Raw genomic sequence first — 22,746 nt, forward strand, 5'->3', positions numbered from 1 at the left:
CTTAATGTACTCGTATCATTAATAGGGACCAAACACTGATAGCAGCTCTCTGCTGCAGACAGCTGAGAGCTTTCATTAGAAGGGAGCACTTTAAAATGTTAAATGTATTTGATGCATGTTATACTTTGTTATAGAAAGTCTGTCGTCCTCTTTAATATTGTCAGTTTTGTTATTAAGCTCTTCTTTATAGTGCAATTTTTTGTAAATCAATTAGAAAACTGCATAAAAAAAGTTAAATACAGGTCGGCCATCACTAATCCGGCATCATTGGGACCTGTAGCGTGCCGGATTAGTGAGTTTGCCCGATTACAGAGTGGTTAGGTTAGAATACACTTAATGAACCTATCAGTAGAGACTCTTTCTGCTTCATTTTCCTCATTTTCATCACTGCTTTCTCCTCTACTGGCTTGCTGCTGTGAATTTACAACCATCTGCACAATTTATGAGTCAATATAATGATGAAATTTGAATCAGTATGATGATTTGAGTCAGCATAATAATGAAATTTGAAATTATGCTAGCTGAAATTAGTGCCGGATTACTGATGGAACCGGATAACTGATTGCCGGATTAGTGATGACAGACCTGTAGTATGTACCATGAAGGTCTTTCCATCCTTTTAACACACTGGTTGCCTCTCACTGAGACAGAGTGAACTAAAAAGAAAAGGCAAAAATTTTTTTTTGTCTAATTTAGAAATTTATGCAGGTAAAGGGGTTACTAGCTCCTTGCTCCTGGTATTTTAGTCACCTCTCAAGACAAGCATGGCTTATTGAGGCACAATTCTCTTCTACTTTCCCATGGAGAAGGCTTTTCCATGTGCTCTTAAATTTTGGGTGTACTGCAGTGTACTTTTCAGTCGCATTTATAAAAGTGCTGTATAAAGGGGCTTTGTGAGAGAGCTTACTGGACACAGTAGTTCGTTTTGAATAAGTTTAGTTCTATAATGAAGTAACTTTAATATGCCATATATCTTTAATAATGTAATCACTTGTAGTCACTCTGTAAGTTGTGTACAAAGCATGCCAAATGTATTGATCATAAAATCTTGGTGTATATATCTGTCCTTTGTAGGTAAATTTATTTTTCTAGAAGGAAATATATACAGGAAGTCCAACTTACACATGAGTTGTGTTCCTGATTTTTCAACTTCGGAGTTGTCACGTTCAATCTATTATCCTATAATGGATAATAGTACAGTGATAGTTGTGTCATTCATAATTTTTTTCTTAATATTATATCCTTTGGACCTGTTTAGTAAGTGTGGGTCATCATAGCTCAGGTGTTTGTAAGTCTGGGATCTTTGTTATACCTGTAGTTGAACGTAAGGGCTTTCTCTTTGATACAGCATTACAATGTTAGGGTATACGGTACCGTACTTAGCCTCGGCAGTTGATACGTGTTCCTTAGCGATTGATCAAATTCTGATCTTGGTTTGATCATTAATGGAAACCCTGGAGAGAATTCTATCTTGCCAATTGTTCTTTATGGCATTTGTCAAACACACAGCATTATAGTTGCTGCACGTATCTTACTCTCTAGATCCCAAGGACTGGCACAGCGTGCACCTATCCGGAGAAATAAATCACTGGTTGTTCAGTGTAATGGGAATGAACACTGAAAGACAGGGCAGTGATAAACTTGTAAGTATTATGGAAAAAATACAAGGGAATAGGCCTTCCTCGTTGCCACCAGTTCATGACAGTGCAGTGGACCTGACTTACGTCCAGCATCCCAAGTCCTGAAAGTCAAAGAGAGGACATACGTGAAACTCGGATCAATAATGCTTCTCTTGTTTCCTTCAGTGTTGATCTCACTGCCTTAACTGACAGTAAACATGAATTTAAATCATCACTTGGATGACTACCAACAAACTTAATTTAGGAAGGTCTTACATCATACGTTTAGGAAATTCTTCTTTCTTCCAACAAACCGACCATATCCCACTGAGGCAGGGTGGCTTGAAAAGAAAAACAAAAGTTTCTCTCTTTAATTTTAATGTATACAGGAGAAGGGGTTACTAGCCCCTTTCATGGCTTACGGAGGAAGAATTCTGTTCTACTTCCCGTTGGAGAATTTAGGAAATTAGCCCTAGAGAAAAAGAACACACACACACCATGGAGGAAACAAGAAGGAAGCACATTAACCAGCACTATGATCCCTTGTTGGTTTAGCACTTTCTTTGCTTATAATAATCGGCACTATGCATACAGTACAGTATATCACAATTCCAAATTTATAAATTTTACACATTTAATTTTGTATTTGTGAGGATGTTGCAGTAGATGAGTAGTGTGATTATGATGTCAGCACACTTCTGGAAAGACAGTAGTTCACTGAGTGATGGTGAATGGATTTTTTTCTCTGGGTCACACTGCCTTGCAAGAGACAACTAGTTAATTAAAAAGAAGTTTGACAAATACGCATTCAAATGTATTGGTGTAATAATTTTTTTTAACCCACTAGCCATCTCCCACCAAGGCATGGTGACCCAAAAAAAGAAACGCTATCACCATCATTCACACTATCACTGTCTTGCCAGAGGTACGCAGATACAAATATTAATTTTAAGCAAATAAGGTAATATCCAACAACGTTAGTTTATATTGTGTTGAATAACATGAATGTAATGTGGACCACAACGTACTGGAAAACATTAATGAGGTAGACTCAAGTACTGTACGTATTTGGATTTTATAAGTTTTGGTAAGTGTTTGATACTGTTACTGACTTGTGTAAATCAAATGCTTAATTATCATTCTGCATCTTGAAATAATTTTGTTTATTAAATTATACTGTATAAGGAGTAGAGTAGTTCCTACATTTAGTATGTTGTTTAGTGGATGAATGTTAATTAATTAATTAATTTACAGGAGGCATTAGCAGAAAAGACACAACATGTGGATCAGCTCATGCGGGAACGAGACGTCGAGAGAGCAGAGGTTGCTCGTATGGCTGAACAAGCTGACGAAGCAACCAGGGCAGCACATGACCTAAGACTACAGCTAGATCAGGTGAATATCCACTAACCTTAACAATTTTGAGATGAACAGGCTGATGAAGTAACTAGGGCAGTGCATGACTTAAATCCACAGCCTGATCAGGAGAATATACACTATCCATAACAGTTATAAGACAGGAGTTAGTTTAATATGTTTATTATGCACCCCATACCCATCCTGTGGGCAGTAGTCAAAAGATTACAGAGGTACATAATTGGTCCAGGGACTGGGCCCCAAAGTTTTGATAGCTGAGCAAGTTACAGAGGTAATGAACTCATAATTTACAAAGGTAATGAACTCACAATTTACAAAGGTAATGAACTCCAGGTGAGAGTAGGATGTTGAAGCTTGGTGGATTTCTGGAAAGAGAGTTAGTGATTGTGTAATGGTGAAGGTGTTTTATTGCTTTGGGTTACTCTGCCTTGGTGAGAGATGGGTGGGTATTGTATTAAAATAAATCCTCACTGGCTCGCTGGTACTCTGTTCATTGTTTGGGGCGAATGAGACTACAGTATCTTGTGAAGCTGCTCAGTATTTTAAAATTTTATATAATCATTCATTAATCTTACATTATTATGTTTTATTCATACATTATCTCCTTCAGGATGATGATTTTCTCTCTGCAGGTACCTCTTTATAGTTAGTTATGTGTTGTGTAAATTGTCTGATTTCCTTTAAATAATTTTTCTTATCCATTATTCTAATTGCCCGTAATTATAGTACAGATTATGCTACCTCATCTACTTTAGTCGTCTGCCTATTATTTTAGTACTGAATGGCCTTAACAGATTTAACCCCTTGAATGTCGCAACCCCCAATCCTGAAGTGTCTCCTGGTGTCGCAAAATTTAAAAAAAAAAAAAATTATTTTTCTTATGAAATGATAGAGAATATTTTCCCGATTGTAATGACACCAAAAACACGAAATTTGATGGAAAACTGACAGAATTACGCTCTCGCAAATTTAGCGACCTCGGCGATATTTACAAATCGGCGATTTCGCCCACTTTGAGCCCTATTTTCGGCTAATTCCTTTGTTCCAGTCGACCAAACTCATAACTATTTTTTTAGAAATCCATTTTTTCTATCGATTGAGTACAAGAAACTGCCCATTTACTGATTTCAACTACCCAATAACGTGATCAGAAATTTGCAATTTGGCCAGTTTCACGAAAATTAAAAAAATATGATAATTTCAAAATAAGGTCCAGAATGAACAATGCAGACATTCCTGGCTCTAAAATAACATTTTCTTTGTTCATCAGTCACGTCTCCAGGCCCCTCTGATATTACTCTTACTTTCTATTTTGAATTTTTATTCAAACAAAAAATAGAAGATTTACTGTTATGCAGACTACTGCAATACTGTAATAATTGTATAAATAACATCTACCCATTCATGACTGCATATTAGAATGGCTAGTTGGACATTTATTGGACAATGACATCATTTGTTTACTTTTGAACATTGGCAAAAATCAAACATTTCCCCTACTTTGAGCTCCATTTCCAGGTTCTTTTTTTATAGTAAAATCAATCAAAATCACCTCTATTTCTATAATATGTTTTCCATTCTATCAAATGAGACCAAGAAAACGAGAATACAACCATAAATACTATACGAAAATAGACCACAAAGTCGGCATTTTAATGAAAAAAAACGGAGTTTTTTTCTTTTCTCATTATGCACTGCGTGCTCCAGGATTTTTTTTATATGGTGCACACTGACCACACAGACCCATTCTCTCACATGTGGCCCCCAGCTTTCTCCTGCTTGATTTGAAGCCACTAGAATTTATGAGTACATATACGTCAAACACGGTACCTCGTAAGACGTATATATACAACCTCGACAGTCAAAGGGTTAAGGATTGAGAGTTTCACAAAATCTTCCCATTCATGCATCAACAAAGCTCTTCTCCAATTTCAAAAAATGATTGCAATACTATGGTAAAAGATATGAAAAAGCAGTTCTCTAGAAACAATAGTTTGTTTTAACACAACTCCCTGGCTGATGTACAGGTGGGCCCCACTAATGCAGCAGGTTAGCTTATAGTGAGTGGTGAATATGTTTATTGTAGGAAGTCTGAATAAATGAAGAATGGATTCTTTCTTTCTTTCAATACACCAGCCGTATCCCATCGAGGTGGGGTATGTTAGGTAAGACACATATGCAACAGTTAGGTATCTTTATTATGAAACGTTTCGCCTACACAGTAGGCGTTTCATAATAAAGATACCTAACTGTTGCATATGTGTCTTACCTAACAACCTGTCGGTATTTTATACCATTTTAATGTTCGAGGTGGGGTATATAATTGAAAACAGCTGCATTAGCAAAATGCTGTAAAGTGAAGTCCTGTAAAGTGGGGGGGCCCACCTGTATTGGGTGTGGTGATGACCTCTATTTTGTGTGTCCCTCTTTCTCCAGATATCACACTTTTATATGCTTTCCAGATGCCAGTACCTGATATTAAAAGACTTCAAGCTGGAATAAATGATTGCGTCAGAAAAGTCATACTGGATGTGTTGGCTATTAGAGGTGCTTGTAAGGAGGTTTCATGGATTAGGCTGCCTGCTGTGAAGCTCTGTGAAGACTATTAGTTCAGCTGTCATACTCAGAAAATATGTTCTATTTTTTTTAGGTGCAGACACCAAACTACTCTAGCATATTATAGTTTAATGCTAACTTATAAATATTTTTCATGTTTTCCCATCCATAAATAATATTTTAAAGCTATTATCAAATTTCTTGGCTAGGCATAGGATTCTCTCACTTTTGTATTTACACCTACCATCCGACTTACGACCGAGTTCGGTTCCGAGAAACCGGTCGTAAGTCGAAACGGTCGTAAGTCGAACTTTACTACTGAATATCAAAACATTTTTGTAATGACTTTATTTTATTGTTTTATTTTGGTATTTCATGTTTTACTTTACTTTTTATGTTGTTAGTACTGTATTTTATGCTGTAAGGTTTAGGATAAACACTGTGTACAACACAAATAGTTGTTTATTTCCCAGAAATTTGGCATAAAAAACACGGTCGTAAGTCGAGTGGTCGTAAGCCGAGTAGGTCGTAAGTCGGATGGTAGGTGTATTATATGGTCCTTAGGGGGTAACTTGTTATTTAACCCTTTCTGAAACTGTCATTCTATTTCACAAAAATTATCACACTGGCCGATTCCCACCAAGGCAAAGAAAAACTTTCACCATCATTCACTCCATCACTGTCTTGCCAGAAGGGTGCTTTACACTACAGTTTTTAAACTGCAACATTAACACCCCTCCTTCAGAGTGCAGGCACTGTACTTCCCATCTCCAGGACTCAAGTCCGGCCTGCCGGTTTCCCTGAATCCCTTCATAAATGTTACTTTGCTCACACTCCAACAGCACGTCAAGTATTAAAAACCATTTGTCTCCATTCACTCCTATCAAACACGCTCACGCATGCCTGCCGGAAGTCCAAGCCCCTCGCACACAAAACCTCCTTTACCCCCTCCCTCCAACCCTTCCTAGGCCGACCCCTACCCCGCCTTCCTTCCACTACAGACTGATACACTCTTGAAGTCATTCTGTTTCGCTCCATTCTCTCTACATGTCCGAACCACCTCAACAACCCTTCCTCAGCCCTCTGGACAACAGTTTTGGTAATCCCGCACCTCCTCCTAACTTCCAAACTACGAATTCTCTGCATTATATTCACACCACACATTGCCCTCAGACATGACATCTCCACTGCCTCCAGCCTTCTCCTCGCTGCAACATTCATCACCCACGCTTCACACCCATATAAGAGCGTTGGTAAAACTATACTCTCATACATTCCCCTCTTTGCCTCCAAGGACAAAGTTCTTTGTCTCCACAGACTCCTAAGTGCACCACTCACTCTTTTTCCCTCATCAATTCTATGATTCACCTCATCTTTCATAGACCCATCCGCTGACACGTCCACTCCCAAATATCTGAATACGTTCACCTCCTCCATACTCTCTCCCTCCAATCTGATATTCAATCTTTCATCACCTAATCTTTTTGTTATCCTCATAACCTTACTCTTTCCTGTATTCACCTTTAATTTTCTTCTTTTGCACACCCTACCAAATTCATCCACCAATCTCTGCAACTTCTCTTCAGAATCTCCCAAGAGCACAGTGTCATCAGCAAAGAGCAGCTGTGACAACTCCCACTTTGTGTGTGATTCTTTATCTTTTAACTCCACGCCTCTTGCCAAGACCCTCGCATTTACTTCTCTTACAACCCCATCTATAAATATATTAAACAACCACGGTGACATCACACATCCTTGTCTAAGGCCTACTTTTACTGGGAAAAAATTTCCCTCTTTCCTACATACTCTAACTTGAGCCTCACTATCCTCGTAAAAACTCTTCACTGCTTTCAGTAACCTACCTCCTACACCATACACTTGCAACATCTGCCACATTGCCCCCCTATCCACCCTGTCATACGCCTTTTCCAAATCCATAAATGCCACAAAGACCTCTTTAGCCTTATCTAAATACTGTTCACTTATATGTTTCACTGTAAACACCTGGTCCACACACCCCCTACCTTTCCTAAAGCCTCCTTGTTCATCTGCTATCCTATTCTCCGTCTTACTCTTAATTCTTTCAATTATAACTCTACCATACACTTTACCAGGTACACTCAACAGACTTATCCCCCTATAATTTTTGCACTCTCTTTTATCCCCTTTGCCTTTATACAAAGGAACTATGCATGCTCTCTGCCAATCCCTAGGTACCTTACCCTCTTCCATACATTTATTAAACAATTGCACCAACCACTCCAAAACTATATCCCCACCTGCTTTTAACATTTCTATCTTTATCCCATCAATCCCGGCTGCCTTACCCCCTTTCATTTTACCTACTGCCTCACGAACTTCCCCCACACTCACAACTGGCTCTTCCTCACTCCTACAAGATGTTATTCCTCCTTGCCCTATACACGAAATCACAGCTTCCCTATCTTCATCAACATTTAACAATTCCTCAAAATATTCCCTCCATCTTCCCAATACCTCCAACTCTCCATTTAATAACTCTCCTCTCCTATTTTTAACTGACAAATCCATTTGTTCTCTAGGCTTTCTTAACTTGTTAATCTCACTCCAAAACTTTTTCTTATTTTCAACAAAATTTGTTGATAACATCTCACCCACTCTCTCATTTGCTCTCTTTTTACATTGCTTCACCACTCTCTTAACCTCTCTCTTTTTCTCCATATACTCTTCCCTCCTTGCATCACTTCTACTTTGTAAAAACTTCTCATATGCTAACCTTTTCTCCCTTACTACTCTCTTTACATCATCATTCCACCAATCGCTCCTCTTCCCTCCTGCACCCACTTTCCTGTAACCACAAACTTCTGCTGAACACTCTAACACTACATTTTTAAACCTACCCCATACCTCTTCGACCCCATTGCCTATGCTCTCATTAGCCCATCTATCCTCCAATAGCTGTTTATATCTTACCCTAACTGCCTCCTCTTTTAGTTTATAAACCTTCACCTCTCTCTTCCCTGATGCTTCTATTCTCCTTGTATCCCATCTACCTTTTACTCTCAGTGTAGCTACAACTAGAAAGTGATCTGATATATCTGTGGCCCCTCTATAAACATGTACATCCTGAAGTCTACTCAACAGTCTTTTATCTACCAATACATAATCCAACAAACTACTGTCATTTCGCCCTACATCATATCGTGTATACTTATTTATCCTCTTTTTCTTAAAATATGTATTACCTATAACTAAACCCCTTTCTATACAAAGTTCAATCAAAGGGCTCCCATTATCATTTACACCTGGCACCCCAAACTTACCTACCACACCCTCTCTAAAAGTTTCTCCTACTTTAGCATTCAAGTCCCCTACCACAATTACTCTCTCACTTGGTTCAAAGGCTCCTATACATTCACTTAACATCTCCCAAAATCTCTCTCTCTCCTCTGCATTCCTCTCTTCTCCAGGTGCATACACGCTTATTATGACCCACTTCTCGCATCCAACCTTTACTTTAATCCACATAATTCTTGAATTTACACATTCATATTCTCTTTTCTCCTTCCATAACTGATCATTTAACATTACTGCTACCCCTTCCTTTGCTCTAACTCTCTCAGATACTCCAGATTTAATCCCATTTATTTCCCCCCACTGAAACTCTCCTACCCCCTACCAAAATGTTAGGATTATTTTACTGAGTGTTTTAAGCCTAAAAAAAAAAATTTTTGCCATCAGTACTTACCAAAATACAGAGGCGCAAAGTTGGCAGAAAATGAGCGGCGTATGGCAACAGTGGCGAATGCCGCCCACCTGGTATTCTTTTATTTACTCCAATTCAAAGGTTTCTTGTATTTTCCAATATTTTTCTTTTCTAAGTAACTTATGTGGCCTGTGAGACCAAAGTAAGGTGCATTGTTCAAATATACACTCATTGTTTACAACACAATAACTGAACAAACATTATCACTATTAGTTTGTGTATAAAACTTTTTTACACAAACAAACAATACAAAACATTGTTTATTACTATTGTTCCATAATATATATACATATGTACAGTCACTAAACACGTTCCTAGAACTGCTGCAGCTTGTGGAACTCTTTGAAACATGGGTATATGCAGAGTTGCACTTGACACTCCTCACACATAAAACGAGTGTGTCTGTGTGTTTGTGGGCGTTTTGTGGTATGTCCACATACAAAACACCTCTTCTGAGCATTTTCCTTCAAAGCAGTAGGAGGCAGTTGTATGGGGTAGTGATCACTAGGCCTCAAACGAGATGGTGTGTGTTGGTAATTTCGTGGGCGCTGGTCTATTGCAGGTGTTGCTCCTTGGTACTTGGCGATTATTTGTCTGATGACTGACAAACAAAATTCACCATATTTTGGTTTGTTGTTGGTCCTCAACTTGTATATGTTATAAGCATTTAGCATTTATTTACCACTTATAACTCTTGCGTACACAATCAGCAAACCCAATCTGCACGTCACATTTGTCCACTAAGCGCATATTGAGGTTGTAGTCCATGACAGCTGCAGGTTTTAGAATGGGTTCATTGGTCTCTCTATTGTGCCTGCCAGTATGTGCCATTTCGTTTCGGTGAACTGATGTCAACAATGTGATATCACATTTGTCATGCCACCGAAATGTCATTGGCAGCAAAGGCTTGCACCTCACCTCTGCGAGTGCCAGCGTTGAACCTTGGCATATGCTTATGATTACCACGCACTGTGCCACACACGTCTGTCAGGTTCACTCTCAAGAAATCACTGAGTATGGGGCTTGTGTAACAGTTATCAGTAAATAATATACGCCCCTTACCAAGATATGGTTCCATCATTGTTCAAACCACATCACCAGAGATACCCAATAACTTCCTGGTATCTCTCAATGTATTACTGCCAGTGTACACAATGATATCCAAAACGAGACCACTTTTGCAATCACACAGTACAAATAACTTTATACCAAAGCATTTCCTCTTGCTTGGTATGTATTGCTTGAATGAGAGTCTTTCTTTGAATAAAATCAAAGACTCGTCAATAACAAGCTTCCTGAAGGGATAAAAATACATGCAACACTTTTGTTTCAGGTACATAAACACATTTCTGATCTTATATAACCTGTCGCTTTTGTCAGGCCTGGTTTTGTCTGAAAAGTGTAACATACGTAACAGTATCAGAAAACGATTCACACCTATAATGTCACTAAAACCTGGGGTTGAAATCAGGCATTCTGTTGCCCACTATGTGTGACAGTGTGCTTATACACATGTGGCATTAGCATTATTGAGGCAAAAAACAGGTACATCTCTGCCACATTTGTGTCCTTCCACTGGTATAGCCGTGATCTTAGTGAGAGAATTGTATTTTCCATGGTGTACTCATAGTATGTGTTGGTTTCCCTGACAATAATGTCCATCAGGGGTTAATTGAAGAATAACTGAAAGCATTCCAGTTCAGTAGCATTGTTCCCAAGTGTACACGATGGCCGTATTCCACTTGCCAATCCCAGATGCGGTCTGCTGGTGGGTTGTGGATATTGAAATGTGGTTGTGCAGGTTGTGGTTGTGGTTGTTGTGGGAGTGTATGGTTGGGTGAGGCTGGTTGTGCAGAGTCAGCAGCGTGGGTAGTAGCGTGGCCCGCTGCCGGTGCCACATGACTCATACCACCATCACTATCACCACCACCACGTGCTGCCTCACTCACATCATTCATACTTATCATAACAATATCGTCATCTTCACTATCAGGTCTTGGTGTAGGGCCATGGGATGTGCTCTGAGATTTACTCCTTCCCCTTGGATCAGCATATGAAACACTGCCAGACCGCATGCTACGTCATATATACTGCCGCTTCACAGGGGAATATTCACCCTCACTGTCACAACTAGAACTGCTTTCAATAACTTTGAAATCACTTTCACTGCTCACATCTGAGTCTTGTACATGGGCAAATAGTTTCCTCTTTCGTCCTGGTACAGGTGAACGTGAACGAGCCGGCCCAGCACCAGAGGTGGAAGGTCGTGGGTCATCTGGGTTTTCATCACTAATTACGTTATCCTGGGCACTTTTTTCGGTCACACCCACTTGAAAACCATGGAATTCACTTTCACTGACACTTTCATCGCTGTTAGAGCTATCACTTGGGAATAAAAGACCTCCAATCCGCCGAGGAGTGAGGAACTTCTTACTGCGAGGCATGGAGAAAATGGACTACAAAGATGGCGTTACCACAATGCACCACTGAGTCCCAGATTTTTTTTCACAGGGTGCACACCCACCACTCAGACCCATTCTCTCTCATGTAGGCCTACCAGCTTTCTCCTGCTCGATTTGAAGCTGCTAGAATTTTTTTTATTATTTTTTTTTTTATTATCACACTGGCCGATTCCCACCAAGGCAGGGTGTCCCGAAAAAGAAAAACTTTCACCATCATTCACTCCATCACTGTCTTGCCAGAAGGGTGCTTTACACTATAGTTTTTAAACTGCAACATTAACACCCCTCCTTCAGAGTGCAGGCACTGTACTTCCCATCTCTAGGACTCAAGTCCGGCCTGCCGGTTTCCCTGAACCCCTTCATAAATGTTACTTTGCTCACACTCCAACAGCACGTCAAGTATTAAAAACCATTCGTCTCCATTCACTCCTATCAAACACGCTCACGCATGCCTGCTGGAAGTCCAAGCCCCTCGCACACAAAACCTCCTTTACCCCCTCCCTCCAACCATTCCTAGGCCGACCCCTACCCCGCCTTCCTTCCACTACAGACTGATACACTCTTGAAGTCATTCTGTTTCGCTCCATTCTCTCTACATGTCCGAACCACTTCAACAACCCTTCCTCAGCCCTCTGGACAACAGTTTTGGTAATCCCGCACCTCCTCCTAACTTCCAAACTACGAATTCTCTGCATTATATTCACACCACACATTGCCCTCAGACATGACATCTCCACTGCCTCCAGCCTTCTCCTCGCTGCAATATTCATCACCCATGCTTCACACCCATATAAGAGTGTTGGTAAAACTATACTCTCATACATTCCCCTCTTTGCCTCCAAGGACAAAGTTCTTTGTCTCCACAGACTCCTAAGTGCACCACTCACCCTTTTCCCCTCATCAGTTCTATGATTCACCTCATCCTTCATAGACCCATCCGCTGACAGGTCCACTCCCAAATATCTGAATACATTCACTTCCTCCACGCTAGAATTTACGCGTATAAATACGTCGGAAACAGTGGCGTGTAAGACGTATATATACGACGTAAACAGTCAAAGGGTTAAAATTACCAGGAATCTTTTTGGGAAAATTCCTGATAAAAAATCTATTTATGAAATTGCATGATTTTTGACATACATTTATGTACTTTCAGTTGCAAGTAGAGTCTGAGGAAAAGTTGCACGACTTTGGGGAACGAATTCGTAGTTTAGAGACGGAGAGAGAGGAATTCCTTGCTAAATTTGAAGATAAGCAGAGAGAACTAGATGATTTAGCCTTCAGATTAGAGGAAGAATCCATCACCAAGGCTGATTTAGAGGTAAGAGTTGTTTAAAATCTACTGTGTGAATAAATCATGGAGTTGGTGGGGATTGATCCCTTTGGTAAGTGAATTTTAAAACTCACAGGGCTAGTGCATTAACCAGTACTTTAACCAGTTCATTAACCAGTGCATTAAGCAGTTAATTAACCAATGCAATAACCAATGTGTGAAACAGTGCATTAACTGTGTGAATAGTTGACAAGTTTTGACAATTTTCTGAGTACAGGTTTCTGCATTATGAATGACTTTCTTTCCTGGTACAGTATACCCTCGGCTTAAGGGATTAATAGGGGGGTACGAGTGGTTGATAATAATGATTGTGGCGGATAGAGATGAGATGGTTTTGCCATGATTGTAGCAACAACAGATGGTTCTGTAACCAACATACTGTCTGTTGCTTATGAATCATCTGATCCAGAGAATCTTGTCCGAGCTCTTATTAAATCAAGGTCAGTTAATGATTGTATTGATGCCACATACTTGTGCAGCACAGCACACCACTAAATTCCTTTCTTACCTACAGACTCAGAGCACAACAGATGGAGAGAAAATTAAAGAAATGGAGAAGGAACTTGAAGACGCCCGAAGGAAGCTGAAAGAACGAGGAACAATGCAGGCAAACAGAGCTTTCGAAATGGAGGAATTGGAAATAAATCTGCGAGCAAGTGTAGAAGAGCTTCAAGCAAGAGTGAGTGAATATTTAAGATGAGATATGATAAGATACTTTATTTCAGCATGATACAATGTACAAAGGTGAATGACATTTAGGTGTGCATGCAGAAAGCCCTTAATATGCAAAGCATTTTGGGCAAACTTAAAACTTAACTTAAGATTAATAAGGCAATGACAATTTGAGTGGTTTTATACATAATCTTTTCTGTGAGTATAAATATAAATTTATGAGTTACAATGAATACAAGAGAATAGAAGAGATAATGTGTGTACAGATGACTAGAGAACAAGTGCTTGGTTGTAGTTGAAGTGAGAAATGAATATGTGATATTACCATTGTTAGTAAACAGGTGGGGTAGAGAGGCAAGTACAGGTAATGAGGAGGTGGTTGAGGGTATGGGGTAGATTTAAGAATGCCATGCTGGAGTGAACAGCAGAGGTTTAGAACACAAGAAAGAAGCAGCACTGCAGCAGGCCTACTGGCCCATGCTAGGAAAGCTGAAGTCACACCCACTTAAAAAGAAAGGAGCATTGCTGCTGACCTACTGGCCAGCATCAATGCTCCATCTCACACCCACCCACGAAACAAAGCTGAGCACTCGCCCAAACAAACACGACCTGCCAGAACTTTGCTGTAAATTATTTCGTGTTTCTTTGCATTTTTTGGTGTTTTTTATGTTATTTGTATAACTAAGTCACCATGGGGCCTATGAAGATTAGTGATAACAGCCAACCAAAAAAATTGGTTGGGAAGAATTCGTTCAATACTCGAACAGATCGGCACTCAAAGAGTCTTCTGGAATGAATTAAGCTCAAGTACCGAGGTTCCACTGTACTTGTCTAGCCTATTTTTGTAAGCTACTCATGGTTTTAGCTTCAGTTACTTAGGAGTTTATGGCTACAGGAGGATGGATGCTGGTGGGAAGAAGAATAATTAGTGGAATGATGATGCAAAGAGGGTGATAAGAGAGAAAACATTAGTATATAAGAAGTTTTTATAATGCAAGAATGATATAAGGAAAGCAGAGCATATGAAGAAAAAAGTTAGGTAAAACGAGTGATGAGGAAGTGTAAAAGGAGAGCTACTGAGAGAATGGGTCTCGGAAAATTTTGCTGAGAATAAGAAAGAGTTTTGGAGAGAGAGAAATAAATTGATAAAGCCTGGGGAGTAAATGAGCTTGTTGGGAAGTGGTAGGTACCAGAAAGATGGTGAGAATATTTTGACATGTTAAAGATAATGAAAGGGAGGTGGTGATGTCATGTCTTGGGCAGGGAGGAATTACATGTAGTAGGAGTAAGGAAGAGCCAGTGATGAATGTGGGGATAGTGCATAAGGCAGTGGTTATAATGAAAGGTGGCAAAGCAGCTGAGATAAATGAGATTAAGACACTTTATAAACAGTGGAGATATAGTTTTGGAGTGGTTGGTGTATTTGTTTGGTATACACACGAAGGGAAAGTACTTAATGATTGACAAAGAGCTAGGAAAAAAGGGAACAAGGAAGAGTGTAAGAACTATAGAGGAATAAGCCTGTTGAGTATACTAGATAAAGTGATGATTGAAATATAATCAAAAGAGTTAGGCATAAGATGAAAAGTAGGATTGCAGAGGAAGGAGGAGGATTTAGGAATGGGAATGTGTTGACCAAGTACAGTGGTACCTTGGGATATGAACAGCTCAAAACATGAACAGTTATGTAAGTGTATTTATGTAAGTGCTTTTGTAAATGTATTTTTGGGGGTTGGAAACGGATTAATCTAATTTACATTATTCCGTATGGGAACAAATTCGTTCGGTATCAGCACTCGAACAACCTTCTGGAATGAAATAAGTTCGCATCCTGAGGTACCACTGTATTTATATTGAAACACCGTAGTGAACAATACATTAATAAGAATAAGGAACTGTTTGCCACATTTGTGGATCTAGAAAAGGCATATAATAGAGTGGAACTTGGGATAGTATACCTGAGCTGCAAGTGATTGTTAGAAAGTGATCATTAGTTAGAAAGAGGGAACACTATGTTTCTTAAGGAGATGGACTAGTTGGCATCTTAGCTAAATATGAAGTACAGCAATACTAGAAATCAACCCACATGAAGGCAAAAACAGAAAACAAGTTCGGTAAATTTCAATCTTGAGCTGAGATCCTTTAAAGCAGAAAGAACAAAGAAGCACAATACCGTGATTGGAACAATACACAAATAACCCACACATAGGAGAGAGAAGTTTATGGTGACATTTCAGTCCAACTTGGACCATTTACAAAGTCACACTAACAAAAGAGTGAGGGAGCCAGTATAAAACTACTCTCCCTGCTTTCTACTACCACTACCAGCCTTATCACTGCCACTACTTCTTTTTCTTCCTCTTGGTCCCATCCCTATTCCCCTCGCATATATATACTGGCTTTCTCAATCTTTTGTGTAAGTGTGACTTTATAGCAGATTCATTGTGCTGAAAATATACAAAGCAACTTCTTCCAGTCTATCTCCTATGGGTTGACTCTCTAGTGGTAAGTGTTCATGACACTTTGATGTTCTATCTTGAAGTGATACACTTATTTACTTTTTCAGATAATAGACATGGAAAGTGACAAGGAAACATTGGAAGATGTTTTATCGAAGCAGTCAGAAGAGCTTAAATCTCTGGAGACCAATAATGAAGCACTGAAGAACGACATCAATGAACGTGAGCAAAAGCTTAAACTACTAGAATCTAGCATGGAAGAAGAACAACTTCGATCTAGAGAAAAAACTTCAGAAATAATGGAGAGAGAGAAACGAATATTGGAGATGCAACTGGAGCTGGATAAGAAAGGGAAGGATGTGAATGCTGCAACACAACAAATAGAGGAGTTGTTGAAAAATGTTGAAAGGGAAAAATCTGAGAAAGAAGCTGTTTGCAAAGAAATTCAAGGTCTGTATTAGTCATGGCAGATTTCACCTGTAAAGGCATACCTTGTTAATATGGTGTTAATATGTTCAATTTAGAGCACCGTGTTAATGTGGCACTTTACAATTATCTTCATTATTCATTATTATTTTCAGCACTTGCCTTGCTCTTAAGATGGTTTTTTGCAATTTTAAATTATTATTAGGAAGTTAGAAGGAGGTGCAGGATTGCCAAAACTGTTGTCCAAAGGGCTGAGGAAGGGTTTTTGAGGTGGTTTGGACATGTAGAGAGAATGGAGTGAAACAGAATGACTTCAAGAGTGTATCAGTCTGTAGCAGAAGGAAGGTGGGGTAGGGGTCGGCCTAGGAAAGGTTGGAGGGAGGGGGTAAAGGAGGTTTTGTGTGCGAGGGGCTTGGACTTCAAGCGGGCATGCGTGAGCATGTTTGATAGGAGTGAATGGAGACAAATGGTTTTTAATACTTGACGTGCTGTTGGAGTGTGAGCAAAGTAACATTTATGAAGGGGTTCAGGGAAATCGGCAGGCCGGACTTGAGTCCTGGAGATGGGAAGTACAGTGCCTGCACTCTGAAGGAGGGGTGTTAATGTTGCAGTTTAAAAACTGTAGTGTAAAGCACCCTTCTGGCAAGACAGTGATGGAGTGAATGATGGTGAAAGTTTTTCTTTTTCGGGCCACCCTGCCTTCGTGGGAATCAGCCAGTTATTTTACTTTTGCGTTGTTTGTTTAGACCTAGTGCTATTGTGTAAATTTTTTTTAGGCTTTTATATGCAATAGCAAGTGAAAAAGGCTGTTATTTGCTTTACGGCTGCTGTCTGGAACTAAACCTGTCATATTAGTGAAGTATTCCTGTATCAGTGTTATATTTGCACTTATGCTCGCTGATTTGGAGTGATATTTTATTATGCAGTAAAATATGCACTTTCATTTTTGGAGGTGAGAGTGTAGGATAGATAACAGTACCATGACTGGAGCAGTTCACATGTATAGTAGGAACCTCCATATACGCTGGGGGGGGGGATGTGTTCCAAGACCCACCACGGATACCTGAAACTGCAGATAGTAGTGAACCCTATGTTTACATATATACTTATGATAAAGTTTAGAATTAGCACTTTTTCACCGATGGGAAGCACTTCATGACTTCTCTGAGACTTTGAAAAACTGTCATCATCACTATTTTTGCACTTTGGTGTCATTATTAAGTAAAATTAAGGGTTATTTTTAGGCCAGTGTAAGCCACAGATAACAGAAACCTGACCTGCAGATACTGCAGTTCTACTGTATCCTAAATATTGGAAAGGAAACTTTAGACAATGTTTTGATCCAGCCTTGGTCCAGGATGGATAGATGGATCATCGTTTTAGATTGTCATATTTTAAAATCCCTTAGCTATGCAATGCATTTTGGCCAGACTTCAACTAAGATTAAAGTTACTTAATACTAATAAACATACAGTTCATGAGAGAAAGTTTAGATTATTATGAGTTTACTGAATTGGCAGAAATCCGGGTGCAGTTGAATTCTGGGACATCTGAAACCTCAAATCTTATGGGAGAGATAAGTAAGCTGAAGGAAGAACTGAGGGAGGCAACCAGTCATCATCAACAAGCTGTAGAAAAGGTATTTTTATATAATTTTATTTTTGCTGATATATCAGATAGGATACTGTTGCATCTGAGCACCTCTGCAAAAACAGTGATTATGTATAAATGATGTATAAATGATGGTGAAAGTGTTGAATGGTGATGAAAGTTTTTTTCTTTCTTTTTGGGTCACATTGTCTTGGTGGGAAACATCATATGTGTTAAAAAAAAAAAAAAAAAAGATAGGAGTAGAGACAATTGGTTTTTGCGACTTGACAAGCTGTTGGAGTGTGAACAGGGTAATATTTTGTGAAGGGATTCAGGGAAACCAGTTAGCCGGACTAAAGTCCTAGAGGTGGGAAGTACAGTGCCTGCACTTTTAAGGAAGGACGGGTGGAGATATGCTTCAGTTTTTGAACTGTAGTATTGGAATGTCTCTGGCAAGACAGTGATGGAGTGAGTGATGATGAAAGTGTTTTTTCTTTTTTGGGTCACCCTGCATCAGTGGGAAATGGCACATGTGTTAAAAAAAAAAAAAATCAAGACATTTAACTCCAAGATATTGTGACCCAAAGAAAGAAACATATTTCTTCTTTTAACAAACCGGCTGTATCACACTGAAACAGGGTGGCCCAAAAAGAAAAAGAAAAGTTTCTGTTTTTAACTTTAGTAATGCATACAGGAGAAGGGGTTATTAACCCCTTGCTCCAAGCATTTTAGTCACCTCTTAAACCACGCATGGCTTATGGAGGTAGAATTCTGTTCCACTTCCCTATGGAGAGAAATATATTTACCATCTTCTTTTGTAGCTGTCTTGCCAGAAACACTTGGACATCACAATCAAGTGGTCTTCTGAATCACATGTCCGCTCATCCTTCAGAGTGCAGACACCATTTTCAGAATGAAGTTAGGATTAGATATAAATGGTTACTGAAAAAACTCGAGATTGAGAAACACATTACTTAGACCTAAACATATAATATTTCTTTAATATGATTTATGAATAATTGAGATACGTATATGGAATGACCATCATGTATAGTACCTATACAGTCAGTTATTGAAAGTTTGGATCTGATATTGCAGAAAATCAAAATTTGTTATGTCATTTTGGTTTTTTCTTTCTTTTTGGGTCACCCTGCCTCAGTGGAAAATGGCTGATGTGTTTAAAAAAAAAAAATTAGACATTAACCCTTTGACTGTCGCAACCCCCAATCCTGAGGTGTCTCCTGGTGTCGCAAAATTTAAAAAAAAAATGATTTTTTCTTATGAAATGATAGAGAAGCTTTTCCCGATTGTAAAGACACCAAAAAAAACGAAATTTGATCGAAAACTGACGGAATTACGCTCTCGCGAAGTTAGCGACCTCGGCGATATTTACAAATCGGCGATTTCGCCCACTTTGAGCCTTATTTTCGGCTAATTCCATTATTCCAGTCAACCAAACTCATAGCTATTTCTTCAGAACTCCATTTTTTCCATCGATTGAGTACAAGAAACTGCCCATTTACCGATTTCAACTACCCAATAACATGGTCAGAAATTTGCAATTTGGCCAATTTCACGAAAATTAAAAAATATGACAATTTCAAAATAAGGACCAGAATGAACAATGCAGACATTCCTGGCTCTAAAATAACATTTTCTTTGTTCATCAGTCATGTCTCCAGGCCCCTGTGATATTACTCTTGCTTTTTATTTTGAAATTTTATTCAAACAAAAAATAGAAGATTTACTGTTATGCAGACTACTGCAATACTGTAATAATTGTAAAAATTACATCAACCCATTCATGACTGCATATTAGAATGGCTATTTGGATATTTATTGGACAATGACATCATTTGTTTACTTTTGAACATCGGCAAAAATCAAACATTTCCCGTACTTTGTGCTCCATTTCCAGGTTCTTTTTGTAGTAAAATTAATCAAAATCACCTCTATTTCTATAATATAGTTTCCATTCTATCAAATGAGACCACGAAAACAAGAATACAACCACAAATACTATACGAAAATAGACCACAAAGTCGGCATTTTAATTAAAAAAAAACGGTCGGAGTTTTTTTTTTCTCATTATGCACTGCGTGCTCCAGGATTTTTTTTATATGGTGCACACTGACCACAGAGACCCATTCTCTCACATGTGGGCCTACCAGCTTTCTCCTGCCTGATTTGAAGCCGCTAGAATTTATGAGTATATATACGTCAAACACGGTACCTCGTAAACGTATATATACGGCCGCGACAGTCAAAGGGTTAATGTGGTGTTCTTTGATTTATTATGTTTTGTCTTGGAGATTATTCCTTGAAATCTTTGCCTTAGATATTCACAGTTGGCCAAGTCTTATGAATCATAACTTCTAAACATCTCCAGCTCTGAATTTTTTATGGAAACCCGTGCACACAAATGCAGTGTAATGAGATACTTTACTGACAATGTTTTGCCCACACAGTGTGTTTTCTCAGGTCACCAAGTCTGTTGAAGTCTGTTTCCATCATGTCGGTATACAGTGGAACCTTGGTTTTCATGTGCCCTAGTCTATATGTAAAACTATAGTTTTTTTTTTTTTTTTTTCAACAAGTCGGCCGTCTCCCACCGAGGCAGGGTGACCCAAAAAAGAAAGAAAATCCTCAAAAAGAAAATGCTTTCATCATCATTCAACACCTTCACCACACTCACACATTATCACTGTTTTTGCAGAGGTGCTCAGAATACAACAGTTTAGAAGCATATACGTATAAAGATACACAACATATCCCTCCAAACTGCCAATATCCCAAACCCCTCCTTTAAAGTGCAGGCATTGTACTTCCCATTTCCAGGACTCAAGTCCGACTATATGAAAATATATGAAAACTATAGTTACAGTGGACCCCCGGTTAACGATTTTAATCCGTGCAAGAGGGCTCATCGTTATGCGAAATAATCGTTATGCGAATTAATTTTCCCCATAAGAAATAATGGAAATAAAATTAATCCGTGCAAGACGCCCAAAAGTATGAAAAAAAATTTTTTTTACCACATGAAATGTTAATTTTAATACACACAAACTGAAAAAGGCATGCACAATTACATGACACTTACTTTTATTGAAGATCTGGTGATGATTGATGGGATGGGAGGAGGGGAGAGCATTATCTTCTTACTGTTTAGAAGGGGAATCCCCTTCCATTAGGACTTGAGGTAGCAAGTCCTTTTCTGGGGTTACTTCCCTTCTTCTTTTAATGCCACTAGGACCAGCTTCAGAGTCACTGGACCTCTGTCGCACAACAAATCTGTCCATAGAGCTCTGTACCTCCCGTTTCTTCAAGACTTTCCTAAAATGGGCCATAACATTGTCATTGAAATAGTCACAAGCACGGCTTGCAACAGCTGTGTCAGGGTGATTTTCATCTATAAAGGTTTGCAGTTCAAACCACTCTGCACACATTTCCTTAATCTTTGAAGTAGGCACAATGGATTCCACAACTGGCATAGGCTTCTCAGGGTTAGCCCCAAACCCTTCAAAATCTTTCTTAATTTCCATACTAATTCTCACCCTTTTTACCACAGGGTTGGCACTAGAAGCTTTCTTGGGGCCCATGGTCACTTATTTTCCAGAAACACCACCGAAAACACTGTAATAATACGAAATATTCCGAGTGTATGCTTGGATGTTACCGCGGAGGCTGGCTGGTAAACAATGGGACGGCCGGCACATGTGAGGGCACATTGGACGCGTCTCGGACGAAAATCGGTATGCGGGTTTTTAATCGGTATGCGGGGCAAAAATTTTGCGATAAAAGTAATCGTTATGCGGAAAAATCGCTATGCGATGCCATCGTTATGCGGGGGTCCACTGTATTCTCTATAAAATGTATTTTTTGTTAATATTTTTGGGTGTCTGGAATGGATTAATTGGATTTACATTATTTCTTATGGGAAATATTAACAAACAATACAAATTATAGAGCTGTTGGAGTGTGAGTAGGGTAATATTTAGTGAAAGGATTTAGGGAAACCGGCTATTTTTATATAGCCGGACTTGAGTACTGGAAATGGTAAATACAATGCCTGCACTTTAAAGGAGGGGTTTGGGATATTGGCAGTTTGGAGGGATGTGTAATATATCTTTATCTTCTTCTTTCAACACACTGGCTGTATCCCACCAAGGCAGGGTGGCCCAAAAGGAAAAACGAAAGTTTCTCCTTTTACATTTAGTAATATATACAGGAGAAGGGGTTACTAGCCCCTTGCCCCCGGCATTTTAGTTGCCTCTTACAACACACATGGCTTACGGAGGAAGAATTCTGTTCCACTTCCCCATGGAGGTAAGAGGAAATAAACAAGAACAAGAACTAGAAAGAAAATAGAAGAAAACCCAAAGGGGTGTGTATATATATGCTTGTACATGTATGTGTAGTGTGACCTAAGTGTAAGTAGAAGTAGCAAGACATACCTGAAATCTTGCATGTGTATGAGACAGAAAAAAAAAGACACCAGCAATCCTAC

The 22,746-nt window shown here is 39.1% G+C and overlaps 1 protein-coding gene across 14 annotated transcripts in view; it reads left to right on the top strand.

Moving 5' to 3' along the window:
• Window positions 1-22,746, top strand: part of LOC128704860 (CAP-Gly domain-containing linker protein 1) — a 308,119-nt gene that overhangs the window by 216,024 nt on the left and 69,349 nt on the right. For all 14 annotated transcript variants that reach the window (XM_053800027.2, XM_053800017.2, XM_053800020.2 and 11 more), the window contains 5 exons: window positions 2,874-3,014; window positions 12,916-13,080; window positions 13,607-13,771; window positions 16,331-16,673; window positions 18,170-18,288. In XM_053800027.2, coding sequence (XP_053656002.2) covers window positions 2,874-3,014; window positions 12,916-13,080; window positions 13,607-13,771; window positions 16,331-16,673; window positions 18,170-18,288 — 933 coding nt within the window. The remainder of the gene's footprint in view (window positions 1-2,873; window positions 3,015-12,915; window positions 13,081-13,606; window positions 13,772-16,330; window positions 16,674-18,169; window positions 18,289-22,746) is intronic.

This window comes from Cherax quadricarinatus, chromosome 91 (genome assembly GCF_038502225.1).
Source record: "Cherax quadricarinatus isolate ZL_2023a chromosome 91, ASM3850222v1, whole genome shotgun sequence".
NCBI lineage: Eukaryota > Metazoa > Arthropoda > Malacostraca > Decapoda > Parastacidae > Cherax > Cherax quadricarinatus.